The sequence below is a fragment of the Pollicipes pollicipes genome, unplaced genomic scaffold, assembly GCF_011947565.3.
Source record: "Pollicipes pollicipes isolate AB1234 unplaced genomic scaffold, Ppol_2.1 Scaffold_3447;HRSCAF=4054_pilon_pilon_pilon, whole genome shotgun sequence".
In the NCBI taxonomy this organism is placed as follows: Eukaryota; Metazoa; Arthropoda; class Thecostraca; order Pollicipedomorpha; family Pollicipedidae; genus Pollicipes; species Pollicipes pollicipes.
The window spans coordinates 33,446,678-33,460,810 of record NW_023596297.1 but is presented as its reverse complement, the minus strand read 5'-3'; the positions used below and the strand labels follow the sequence as shown (position 1 = coordinate 33,460,810).

General features: G+C 49.4%; 1 protein-coding gene across 1 annotated transcript in view; it reads right to left on the bottom strand.

Annotated features, from left to right (window-relative positions):
* The window catches only part of LOC119091807 (allene oxide synthase-lipoxygenase protein), a gene marked incomplete at its 5' end in the record, with an annotated part of 58,404 nt that extends 48,394 nt beyond the window's left edge, over positions 1 to 10,010 (bottom strand). The window contains 2 exon segments of the mRNA XM_037214689.1: positions 6,559 to 6,656; positions 9,879 to 10,010. Of these exon segments, the coding sequence (XP_037070584.1) occupies positions 6,559 to 6,656; positions 9,879 to 10,010 (230 nt within the window).
* Positions 10,011 to 14,133: the final 4,123 nt, after the last annotated feature.

The following is a 14,133-nucleotide window of genomic DNA, read 5'->3' as shown; positions in this document are numbered from 1 at the left end:
CGCTGCCCCGACGGCAGCACCACTGGCAGCAGTTCGGACCACATGGCGATGCCAGCCGCGCATAGCCGGTCGCGGTCGCCCGGAAAGCCGATAGGAGGCGGCGCCGGCTCCGTGCCGCCCACGGCACTCACCACGGCGTTCAGCAGCGCCGACTTGCCGGAGCCGCGTGGTCCCACGATCGACAGCACCACCACCGGCATATCGCCCGCCTCGGGCGTCACAAGGGCTTCCTGCAGGGCTTGCTCGTTCAGTGCCGGCGGCTGGTCGCCGACGGCGGGCGTGAACACCGTCACCGCCCTGGCCATGGCGACGGGCTTGCCGAGCGCGGCACTCGCCTGACCGGCTCCGTGGCACACGTCGAGCTGGATCGTGAGCCGGGCGCAGCGCAGAGCAGCTCAGCACCACTCAGATCGCCTCGGACCACGCGGAGCGCACGCGCCCGGACCCGCCTCTGTTCAGATCCGTCTGCCGCGCCGGGGGCCGCGGGCTGAGCGCCAATCTCGCGATGAGTCACTGAAACGGGACTTCCCGGCGCAGGGGCGCAGGAAGCTCCCGAAAGTGGGCACAGTCTGTTTTTGCGGCTGACTCTTTATGTTAGCACAGAGTGCTAGTGCTGACCTTTCTCGTTAGGTGGGGGAGGTCGTCGTGCTCCCTGCCCTTGTTCCGTCGGCTCTGCCCCCCGGGAGATATCGCTGCGCCGACAGCTGCCTGCAGTGGCGCGGCGTGTGACATGCTGCAGCGGCTGGCGTCGCGGGCGAGCGGGCGTCACTGCACGAAGTTCGCGAGCGGCGCTTCAGACAGGCTAGACCAGACTCCAAATGCTGATCAGGTGGTTGGGTTACGACCCTGAGTGCAAAGCTACGGTTTAGCTGTCTCAAGCCAGGATTAGATCCAGAGGCGGTGGCCACGGGCCATCCCCCCCCCCCCCCTTGGGCCCATTAAGCTGCTCAGTCGGCCTACACCGTTTCCGGGGACCTATATGCTCACTTGCAGGGCCACTGCGACCGTTAAGCAGTCTTCCACTTTGTCCTTGACTTTTAGCATTTACTCGGGGGCCCTACAATGTTGATGGGCCCTTCCTGCTAGCGTGCTGGGGCGCTCTTATCAATCTTATCAATCAGGGGCCTTCCACAGATTCTTTCCATTCGCCGGAAAAGCTCTGTACGTTATAGCTGGGGCCCCATATATTAACACGCCGGGGTATTCTTGTGCTTAGGCGCCCTTTATGTCGGTCTCGGTTAACCTATCGGCACACCCGCGATATGCTCATGGGCCCTGTACATTGGTCTAGGGCGCTCCCAATTCCCTGCCACTTGCTTAGGGCCCTTTACTCTTGTCGGGCGTCCATCTGTTAATCTCCTTGGGCACATCGGTCGTTCGCGGCACACCAACTTGGGTCTTGGGTGCTTCATATTTGAATAGAGAGCCCTACACACTTGTAGGGGCCTCATCTGTCAACTTGCCCGGACGCACTGGATTGCTTGAGGCCCTCCACATGGGGCCTTTTAATGTTAGGCCCTACGCTCCAGTTGGGGGCAATCTGATGGCCTGCTCGGGCACACTAGAACCTTCACGGGCCCTTCACACTGGGTCTTGGGTGCTTCTTATTTGAAATGGGGGCCCCACGCACATGTCAAAAGCTTAGTTGATAACCTGCTCGGGCATATTCGATCGTTCAGGGCCCTCTACATTGAGTCTTGCGTGCTTCCTTTTTGAATGGTGGGCCCTACGCGCTTGTCGGAGGCCCCTCTGCTCACCTCCTCGGTGACAGTGGATTGTTCGGGGGCCTGCACATTGGATTTTGGTGTTTGAATTTAGGGCTCTACTCTACTATCGGGGCCATCTAATACACTGCATCTTTCGGGGCTCCCCGCACTGGGTTTTGAGTATTTCTTATTTGAATGGAGGGCCTTTTGCTCTTGTCGGGGCCCATTCTGATAAGCTGCTCGGACACATTGGACCGTTGGGGACATCAACATTGGGTCTTGGGTGCCTGCTATTTGAATGGAGGGCCTTACTCTCTTAACTGGGGCCCTATCTGTTAACCTGCTCTGGCGCACTCGATCATTTGGGGGCCCTCTATACCGTGTCGTGGGTTTTTCATAATTTAACGGAAGGGCCTTCTCTCTTGTCGAGGGCCTCTTCTGTTAACCTGTTTGGGCATACTCGATTGTTCGGGCACCCGCGTTGTTTCTCGGGGGCTTCCTAGTTGAATGGACCTTACGCAATTGTTGGCGCCCCTTCTGGTCGCCTTCTCGGTTACACTGGGTTGCTCGGGGGCCCGGTATATTAGCCTTTGGTGTTTGAATTTAGGGCCCTACGATCCTGTCGGGGGCTATCTGGCAGTCTTCTCGGGTGCACTCCATCTTTCGGGGGTCCTCCGTACTGGGTTTTGAGTACCTCTTATTTGAGTGAATAGCCCTACGCTCTTGTAGAGCCCCTTCTGATAAGCTGCTCATGCACATTTAGTCGTTCTGGGACCATTTACATTGTGTTTTGGGTGCTGCTTAACTGAATGGAGGGCCCTACGCTTTTGAGGGGCCCTGTCTGTTAACCTGCCCTGGCGCACTCGATCATTTACGGTCCTTTGTATTGTGTTGCGGGTACTTCATATTTTAACGGAAGGCCCCAAGCTCTTGATGGGCACTCTCATCCGTTAACCTGCTCTGGAGCACTCGATCCCCCGGGGCCCTCCATGTTGTCTTGAGTGCTTCTTACTTGAATGAATGGTCCAATGTTCTTGGCGGGCCCCATCTATTAAGCTGCTCGGGCCGTTGGCGGATATAAAGGGAGGAGCACCGGACCACGTCCCATGGACCATGCAGAGGAGACCCATGGGCTTCAAAGTGGCCGATAACCGGCTGAACGGAAACAGTTTTCTAATAAAGAGAAAGACAACAAAATTGGGTGTGCTTGGGCCTATAGACAGCATATAACGGTTGCAAACGAAAGTAAGAGTTTATGAGCAAGGAAATTTCAATTTGTACTGATTGAAAGGGTGGTGGTTTAGAAAAATTGTGGGGCTCATTATGCTTCCCAGAGGGCTTACACTGCTGCCCGGGCCGTATATGCCCACTTGCCTGGTCAATCTGATCGCCAAGGAGCCTTCCACGTTTCCCTTGATCTCTTAACAGTTTTACATTTTCCGTGCATTGTCTCAACGTCGCTGTTGGGATACTATCCGTTTTTATGTCCTGGGTACCCCTGATCAATCAGGGGCACTTCGCCGACTCTTCTCATTCGCCCGAAAGGCTCTATACGCTTTACCGGGCCCCATATGTCAGGGTATACTCAGGCGCTCAGGAGGCCTTCATATTAGTCTTAGATTCTTTCCACTTTCTCAGAGGGCTTTGTGCTGCTGCTGGGGCTCAGATAAGGTAAGGGACCGAGACAACCGATACTCAGGGCCCCCCTTCTTTGATCGTGGGCTCTTTCTCCTTGATCTCATTTGCGGAGAACTCTTCGCTTCTATCGGGCTCCTTTTGTCAACCTGCCTGGGCACTTTTGATCGCAAAGCACAATTCATGGTCTAGCACAATTTCCGTTTGCCCACATGGTCCTGTGCTCTGGCCGGGGCTTTATATGTCAGTCTGCCGGGGCACTACCGACCGTTTAGAGGCCCGCCACGTTGGTCTTAGGTCCTTTTCACTTGCCGCGAGTACCCTATACTTGTTGACGGGAACCTCTTTATTGGCCTCGCAGAGCACCCATGATCGGTCAGGTTCTGTCCGTATTAGCTTTGGTGCCTTAGCCTCAGAGCAGCAGTCGTATATGCGTCGATGAATTTTTAAGCGCACTTGTCGGAGGAGATTTTGCGTGCCTCCAACCTTCGCATGTGTCATTCCCCTTTGCGATGGAGTGTTTGTCACTTACAAAGCTTGTACATCACGCTCTTAACATATTTTGAATGCTAGAATATTTCATACTAACTTATAGCAAATCACAAATTTTACATTAGTCAGCAGTCATCAGCTGATTACACCGCTCAGCCGGCTAGCCGTAAATAAGCTAGGATACAACATGCAGTCTAGGAATAATACAACACGTAGTCCATCGCACCAGTCTCAGCATGGGTGGAAGCTGCCAAGCGACGGCAGTAAATATTTGAACCAGTGCACCGTCGAATGTTAACTGTTTTGGCCAGCGGGCTTCCCCGTTTTTCAATCGTGTGTGGCGCTGGATGTGGCTGAAGTCAGCGAGCGGACTTCCCGCCGTTACGCAAACACGACTCTGATCTCGGTCGACCGCCGGGCGAGGTGGGTTGGCGCCATCTGCTGCTGATACCGACCCCCTCCCCCTCTTGTGATGACATCAGTCTGCAGGGGCCTGTCTGAACCACTATCAGCTGCCATTGGCTGCCCGATAAAGGCTCTCTGGGGCCCTGCGAGGGGAGTGACGGCACTATGCAATGTCCGGCGCGGATCATTTTTCGCCACATGGTATCTGGTCAGTTTTGACTTCAGTTTGTGAGAACGTGCCACACCGTGTTGTTTTATTTTACTGGATCTTGTCAGCCATCAGTCATGTGTTTAAAACATGTACTGAAAGGACCGTTCCACATTATCATTCCCTGCAGTTAACAACCCTGTTCTTTCCTAGACTAGTCATGCAAACACCACACTGAATTTTTGTTTGTTGTGTGTGTGGTTGTTTTGTGCTCATGTTAAAAAAGAGCATAGCCAGCGTATCTCAATCATTCCTGTTTGCAGTGATGCAATCATTCGTGTTTGCGCTGATGCAGCGCGAATTGTTCCAACGAAAAAGGCAATTAAAGGGAATGTTTAACATCGGAAGATATCTAACCAAGCATCAGGCATGATGAAATAAGCTCACGTATTAGCTCACGCTCACAAATCGCGTTTCGGTATAAATGACTCACGCATTTGGGCGCCTGCTACTTATGACGGACATAAGGACGAGAATCGAATATCCTAAGAAAAGCACTGTTATCGGAAATCAAATGCAAGGAAGCAAAATGTCATCACCGAAAAACATATAACACCATAATAAAAGATCGAAAGCGACACGCATACGCTCGCTCGTTGAATTCACACATATAAATCAACACCACCACCTTGCGGCACGTAGAATACCACAAGGGTGTCACGCCGTATGCTACAACGACATCTCCAACGAGACAACTTTGACAGCGACTCCTTACGCCATAAAAACTTTCCATGACGTAACCCAGCGATGACATAATGGGGACTATATTCACTGCTTCGTGGAATTGTATTATTTAGAGGAGTCTTTTATGTTTGACCGCACGTGTAAAATTTTGTTTTATACCCGCTCATGGATATAAATAACTCAAGCTTATTCTAAGCAACCACCTGAAAATCGTAACCGCTAGCCGTAGCCGTAGCTGCTAGGGGGCTAGACAATGTTATACGCTTTATCCACTTCGAGCTGCCAAGTTCGCAGTGTATAAAGCTCGCAGTGTAACGCAGTTTCGGGGGATAGGTCAACCTGAGAAGTTCTGGAGCACGGGCTAACCTAAGTCACCCATAGCTAACCCACTGTATAAAGCTCGCAGTGTGACGCAGGTTCGGGGAGGGGTCAACCTGAGAAGTTCTGGAGCACGGGCTAACCTAAGTCACCCATAGCTAACCCACTGTATAAAGCTCGCAGTGTGACGCAGGTTCGGGGGAGGGGTCAACCTGAGAAGTTCTGGAGCACGGGCTAACCTAAGTCACCCATAGCTAACCCACTGTATAAAGCTCGCAGCGTAACGCAGGTTCGGGGGATAGGTCAACCTGAGAAGTTCGGGAGCACGGGCTAACCAAGTCACCCATAGCTAACCCACTTTCCGCCCACAACAACCAAAAATACGGGCCGCAGCCAATACAGTGGAATGTCGTTGCAACATGACGGCAAAGGTATTTTTGCTAGTAAGACTTTGGAAATCCAAGATACTGTCTTATCCCATGTTTACCTGTAAATATGTTGCCACCCAGCTGTCGACAGAAACAAACTACGCAAGTAAAATGTGGGGAACACAATGGTTTGCGTCTCAAGAAACCCTCATTTGCCTCTACATCCCTCTGTCATCCTTGTGACAAAGACAGTAAGGCATGCAATGTGAAAATCAAAACATCAAACCAGGGCGAAGTGGTCCCAGTTCAAACATGAACGTTTGACTTAGTCCGGTCAGTGGCCAGAGGAACATAACATGACACCTCTGCTCATTTACAAGACATTAAAATGGGCGTTAGACGATACTTAAATCGCAGCGGTCTGTTAGTTACGCACGATCGTGCAGGGCCGTTCGAGCAGCGGAAAGCGCGAAAATTGAGTGACCTCAATCGCTGGCTACAGAGACCACCGGATGCTACCAGCCACCGTGCGAAGATAGAGAGTGTAGATCATTTTTACCAATCAACGTTCGTGCGAAAAGAAACATCATGCGTCGACGACAAAATTTGTGCCCGGTTTCTGTCATACAAGTATAGGCATATGCACGTTGGGTTCATCTCCGGCTTTACAATGGCTTCCGCAGATGTGAAAATGAAAAAACCGTTGTCGTGCACGGGCTGTAAGGCTTGCTCAGGCACTCACTTGTCGGGCAGTTTGGAGCAGGCGCGGATCAAGCGAGGGCAGACACCCTCGAGCCGCTGCTGTCCGAACCAGACGTCATCCCGCCATACAGCGGCGCACTGCGTCAACCGGACAGCTCAGACAGGCGGCAGACATCGCAAGCAGACGAGCAACACCTCTGACAGACACATGACACATCGGACAGATCGTCAATACAGTAGGCGAAAAACTCACAAAGCAGACAGACACCGGCAGATGACACATGGACCGAACAGACGGATAATACAGCAGACTCCTGGCGCATGAGACAGACAGCCGACACATGACACATGGGCCAACAGACGGATAATACAGCAGACTCCTGGCACATCAGGCAAAAGCCGGCACATGACACATGGGCCAACAGACAGATGATACAGCAGACTCCTGGCACATCAGGCAAAAGCCGGCACATGACACATGGGCCAACAGACAGATGATACAGCAGACTCCTGGCACATCAGGCAAAAGCCGGCACATGACACATGGGCTGAACGGACAGATGATACAGCAGACTCCTGGCACATCAGGCAAAAGCCGGCACATGACACATGGGCTGAACGGACAGATGATACAGCAGACTCCTGGCGCATCAGACAGACAGCCGACATATGACACATGGGCTGAACAGACAGAGGATAAAACGGAATGCTGGCGCATCAGACAGAAAGCAGACACATCGGGCAGAGAGAGAGCTGATCCGACGGATGTCACACAGATTAAACACACAAACAACAGCCAATATATTAGATGGGTAGCCAACACATCAGACAGAGAACTGAGGTGCAAATAACCATTGCACTTGCCGCACCCTTAAAACCCAAGAACAAAATAACTGACTAGACATAGAACTGACACATGGAATCATGGAAACGTGGACTGTTAGGAATCAGATAGGGCTGCCTGGGGCAGACTGCTGACGTATTAGACGGAACTGTCCGGTACATGGACTGCTAGGAATCAGATAGGGCTGCCTGGGGCAGACTGCTGACGTATTAGACGGAACTGTCCGGTACATCAAAGATGCTGCATACATTTGGGGCACCGTCTTTCGCGAAGAACACTTTGTGGAGCTTTGCATCAATGGCATACCAATGCATCAGCAAAACATCCGGAGCATAGCCTTTGTTACATATGCCCGTAGTTCCGGGAAAAAAGTCAACAGACAAAAAATTAACGGATAATGGCAAGGAGTCAGATTGTAAGAGGTCGCACGGGAACAAAGCAGAAAGTAAAAAGTAAAAATGGCGAAACGTCAAACGTGACAAAAGTCAAATGGATGAAAGCAGGACAGATAAGAAGTCAAAAGGATAAAAGTCAGAGGCCAAAACAATTAGGCGAAAGGCCAAAAGAGATGGAAATCAAATGGATATGGGTAGAACAGAAAGTTAATCAAAACGCATCAGTCTTGGTCAGAAGTTTTGGATTTCATACGGCTTACAAATCCACTAAGGGCCTTTGAACAAATGCTCGTCCAGCATGACAAAAGTTAGAAGGTGCAAGACCCCCGTCCGCCCCCTCTTCGTCAGTGAGCTCGCCAGTGAAGCTAGCCTCGTCCCTTGACGAGGAATAACCCCAATGATGTTTCATCCTCTGATCTCCCGAAGGGACCTCTTGATCCAGAACAGAGCGTCCTGATTTAATACCGGGTGTCTTCTAATCCAGAATACGGACCTTGTTATTTATCGGGGTGTCTTCTAATCCGGGACAGGGACGTTCTGATTCTATAAGTGACCCTTCTGAGCTAGCAACTCCCTTAACATAAAACAGTGCCTCCTGATCCGGAGCAGGACTGAACCAATTAAAAGGGCTTCCTGATCCTCAAATTTGGCCTCACGATACTGAAAAGAGCCTCCTAAACCCAAGCAAGGACATCCTAGCTCAACTTAGGGGTGCTTGCGTATTGTCGTTCTCGGGGATATGCGCCTCTCATCGTCCCCTCTTATGGCATGTTTGAATGTGTAAGTGACCAAATGCTAGCACCTCAAAATCGCAGGCAGAGGTGTACAAATAAGGATATTGGGAACACGCGAAGCTGTTTTGCGACACGCAAGACATTACTGTCTGCATTGCGCTAAACTCGGCTTTCCATGGAACCTTTTTGTGCTCAGGACTAAGTACGTAATCCGGCTATTTCCCTGGCTGAGCTTTGGAACATCCTCGGTCTTCATCTGTACAAAGTTTGAGCAGCTTCACAACTTCAACTTGGTTAAAAATTTTCCAGGCAGGAGAGAGAGTCCAAGGCCGGCTGGAGGGTGCCACAAGTCACGGATTTTATCTGGAGGAGGCACCACGCGATCGACTGCCTCAGCATCCCAGCACCTACTTGCTTTTAAAGTATTTGGACGTATTATTTAGCTAAGTTTTTGCATTTTACTTTCATTCGTTGGGACGTTTTATCCTTTTGCCTCGTTGTTTATCTGGTTCATCGCACCTGACCTCTGCTATGTTTTATCCCTTCGACTTTTGATCATTTTGACCTATTGCATTTGCATTGACCTTTGTTCCGTTTATGTATTTGACTTCTGTCCTTTTCTTTGTTGCCCCCTTAACTTTTTGTTCATTTGACTTGTGGTCTTGAACTTTTCTCCTGCCTGGATTGTAATATTTTGAAGCGTTGACACTTAACTTTTTGTTTTTTTTAAATAAATTATTGTTGTTTGCCCATATCCACCCGAATCGCATCGTTTTTTGCTTTTTCCCATCCGACTTTCCCATAATTCAGTTTTGTCATTTGACTTCTTGGCTTTTCACTTTTTCCGATAACTGCGCCCGCATGCATTCAAGTAATCAATTGTGCACCTAATGCACGCAAACGCGTGAAAATTGCGTATGAACGTGGCCCCTCGCAGCTGCAGTCAGCTAGACACTGCAGAAGGACTTTGGACAATACATCAAATCTCGAAACTAATCGTTATATCAACGTTATTGCGTGAAGGATGCAAAGAACTACCCGTGGGAAAAGATTTAAACATGGAGACAACTTCCAACGATGACGCTGGTTAGGCCACAAATACTATGATACATGATGTTCTCACTGATTTCGTGAGCGTTACAGGCGACCGAGGCCTCAAACCTCCCTGCTGATAAAAAGGTGCACAACGGCGATGCATAACCAGATATGTGCCGAAATTATTCTATTTTGCCATTTGCTTAATCAATCCCAAAGTTCAGTGCGACGTCATAGTCCCGTATATATCAACACTGCCTGAGCCTGCACGCTGTGGTGGTACATCACAACAGCAGAACAGATAAGAAAGCAAAACAGGTAGGTTTGTAAGACCACACTTTGGTGTACTCACCATCGGTTCGTCAAGGCCTGATTTGAAGAGCTTTCTCATGTCGTACAGTGCAGTCCAGGGCTTTTGAGGCCACTTGGGAATGGTGCCGGATACCTTGGCCAGCAGCTTCTTCCGCTGTTTCTCGGAGGCCGGCTGCAGATACAAATAGGTTATCGATAGATAAGGCATGTGCAGCTTCGTCTGTAAATACGGCTGACAGTAGACATGTTGCACGCGAAGGATGGCAAGGCAAGTATATTTCACGTCCGCCTAAAAATTTGGGTAGTGCAGTTACGGTTGGCAGGCTGCACTATGTCATACGACACTATGCTAATTCGATTAATTCAGTGGTGATTTCGATCTCTCCATATCCTTGACGGAAAGGACAATCTGCAAGTTATTTATCATGAGTCGTTATGGTTCGGAGTTATTAAGCTGAGTCATTGGTTACCTAAGATAAGAGTTTTGAGCTCGAACTGCCAAAAAACCGAGCTTATATTACTGATTTGTTATCGCACAAATGCATTTTACAGTGACCCGGAAGTGCGGGCTGTATTTTAGCTTAGAATGTGTAACGAAATGCATTTCTTTTCTGTACGTGTCTTTATCGCACCAACGTGTTAAACAGGGATCCGAAAAAACGGGCGGTGTCGGTGTATGGCCGTGAAGGCTTTCAGTCAACCAGCAGCTGATGAAAAAGTGTTGATACGCATCGGTTGAAGTTATTAATGCGGACGTAGAACGTGCCTGGTCACCGGGTCAGGCAGCCGGATGGTGTAAACCCGATGGTCGAAAGGCGATCAAAACACACCGAGACAACGGCAACACACGTGCGACAGCTTCTGTCTACTCCGTATGGCTCCAGCGGGTACGCTAACAGAACAGATCGCGCGAGCGAGCTTCACGGGTGCACGTACAGCGGGCACCCCTCACATTCGCCGTTGACGCCAGCTCTGTGGCCCATCTGGCCATTCGGCATCCATTTGGCTTTCTAAACGCGGCCAGCCCCACAGAAGAGACGCCAGGCCGCCGCAATGGAGCGTCTGGACACCAGTCGGTGCTGGAACGTCCGCTCGCTGGCGTCCATCTGGTGCGCCTGAGAGGCGTGCGCCCAGGCGCAGCGATCTGACAGCGACGTGGTCACTGGCCCGCGGTCTGCAGAAGCAGCGTCGGTTTGGGCGGTGGGCAGCTCTGGGCCGAGAGGATTCAGAAACACTCGAAAACGGAATCTTGTGTAACAGCCCTTTTGGCGAGCGCTGCTGAGTGACACACTTGCATATTCGGACAGGCGAGTGGTGCAGGGATATGTACCACGAGCATACGCTCGGTCTGGTACGTGTCATCCGCCACGTAGACGGCGCCACTGTCTACGGTCGGAGAGTTCGAGAACCCCTGGCACCGTGGTCGGAGTCGATGTTACGAAATAAAACGACACGTTTACGCCCGTGTTAGGGGTCATCCATATACTACGCTACACACGGAGGAGAATGGAGGTTTTGATGGAGCGTAGTCAAGGCGCAACTAAGCAAGGATGAGCGGACTTAGGCGTCGTATCCGGCGTGGTTGCAAACCATCCTAAGTCTTTTAAAGACACCTCAGAGCCAGATCAAGTTTGCTTCCTCTCAAGGGAAGAATTCGGTCGCCCGCTTCCAACCCCAGCTCAAATACGGTCTAACGGGACGTAACCTTTTATGACGCTACGCCTAACAAAGCGCAACCCGGAAAGAGGAGGGAGTCTGCCTAGTATAAACAATGCGTAACCAGGGGAGGGGGTTGAAAATGGCCCAAAAGTGTGGCGGGATTTATTAATGGTCCTTAGTTCACTGTCCTGTGCACTGCACAAGCGTGGTCCGCCAACTACCTTGGTATTTGTCTCACCTGGTCCGTCCCACCTTAGCCAGATCGCAAAATTGTAGGAAACTGATCGATTGGATCGGAATAGACTACATTAACTTTCCATCCGTTCACAACTTCGTCTCAGTTCAAAAACTGAGAGCTTAACGCCAAGTCTCTGCTTAATCGGCTTAAACGTTCACTATCTACAACATGTCTGTCGCAATTTTTTAAATGTCCTGTAAAACCAAAAAGCTGACAAATATATTCTCCAATAGACTACGACGCAGCTTCTCGAAATAGCCTGGATAGAGGTTATGAGAACGATTATCTGACGTCACAGCAGACCACACTCCCATTGGACGTTGCATGCGGGCCGACCGACCCGACTCCGGATCTTACCGGTCTCAGTAGTGATTGATACTTCAACATTACCCGGGTGGTGCGGCCTCTTTTCAGGCTGCGTTCTAAGGTAGCGTTATGCTTCATGGAGACAAGTTGTATTTGCCGCCGGATTTTCAAAGGACTCCCTTAAATGTCATGAAATGATTTGAGAGGTGAACTCCTGAAAAAGTGCTATTTGAAAAGGCGTGATGGCGTTTTGAATGCTGATGGTAAATAGTTTATTCCAAGCTATTCTTGATTCAATTTCAAGACCAGCCCATTCGAAGTCCCAAGACAGCATGAGGGTATCAGTACGATTCATTTTTACACTGTCGAAGTACACTTCGGTTCAGTCTATGGCGGGAAAAAAGTTGCTAAGAGTAGCTCGCATAAAGTCATTACACTTCAGCCCACTTTGCAAGACATCTAAAATGTTTTCATCGCAACAGCGTAGCCAGTATGGATCTCAGTCCACCCATCTCAGTTGTTTCAGTGTGCTGTTTGGCTCCGCGGACACGCGGTAAACGTGGTAACCTCTGGAATTCCTAATGCGGTACGATAACAATACAGCAACGCGTCGCTATATCACTCATCAGTGTGCCCTGAACGAAAACTTGCACAACACGGTGATTGGCGGCTCATTTGCTTTTGCCGAACAAACAAGGACTTTTCGAAAGCATAGGGTCTTCTCATATGCAATCCATCGTTGATGATTGGGTAACATAACTTGTCTCTTTTATGATGCGTCTCGCGACAAGCTGTATCATTGACAAGTGTAGCAATATTGCTCTCGTCCAAAGATTATTTTCCTTAACTGGCTAAAAATGAAACCATTTAAAGCTCTGCTGACCATTCTTTTTCTCGGAACCCCTTCAATTACGCATCTTAGAAAAGGCTCCGTAAATTTCTGCCACGGCGATGAGAAAGAAGTAGTGCGTGCTGATTACATATATATATAGCATGATAGCATATGTAGCATCGCATATTTTTCCTAATGCTTATTTATGTACGTGAATGTATGTACACCTTGTTCAAACTAGATCTCAGTTACCCATTTGCCATCGAGAAAGCCCGGTATTGGCAGGAGATATTTGAAACTCAGCAATTTGATTAGCCATCTTCCACTTATATTGATGAGGCCCTGGTACATTTTGTAAGTTACCTCATTATAGCTGTACTTGTGTTGTCGAATGTAAGCCATCAAGCCTTCACCTAGAACGACGTCAATTTATCGCAGGCGCAAACCTACATTGTCGTTTAGTTGTCACATGGCTGTGCCATTTTAGACAAAGCATCGAAAGTTTGCCAGATGTGCCTCACTGTTTGTAGGATATCCTAACCGTATAACAAACATTTTTCAGGATTTTTGTGTATGGGTGCGCTACATCTTTATGCGTGCATTACTGACATTCCTAAGCCTGTGAAAAAATAACTGCACAAAAGACAACATACCAAATTAAGAGAGAGAGAGAGAGAGAGAGAGAGAGAGAGAGAGAGAGAGAGAGAGAGAGAGAGAGAGAGGGATATATATATATACATATATATATATATATATATATATATATATATATATATATATATATATATATATGGCGAAACGGAGAAAGGCGGAGAACTACAAATATATTATTTCTGATCACTACTCTTGATCACTTGACTCTTTCACTCCCGATCACTTAACTCTATTACTCTTGATTAATTTACAAATGGCGCACAACAGCGTGGTCCCATATTGTCATAGTCTAACTGTTCGATATGTTATACACGACTCGCCAGAAGTATTCTTAGGGTTTCCTGTATGTGGCAGTATCCTGTCAAATCGCGGTCATCGCCACTGAGCTACTTTCTCCGTGCTTCAGGTGCCGTTCTAGTAAATTACTGCTACACTGTTTTCAACAGTCCCATCCACTGCATCCCGCCGGTCGATATGAAAAAGTCAGGCCCGAACGGGGTGTTAACCCGGGAGAAAAATATGTGCGTGCCACCATGCGTGATCTCCAGCATGCGCTGACGGCACCTGACACAGCGCTCACCCAGCCGTCAGCGCTGGTTGTGCGGC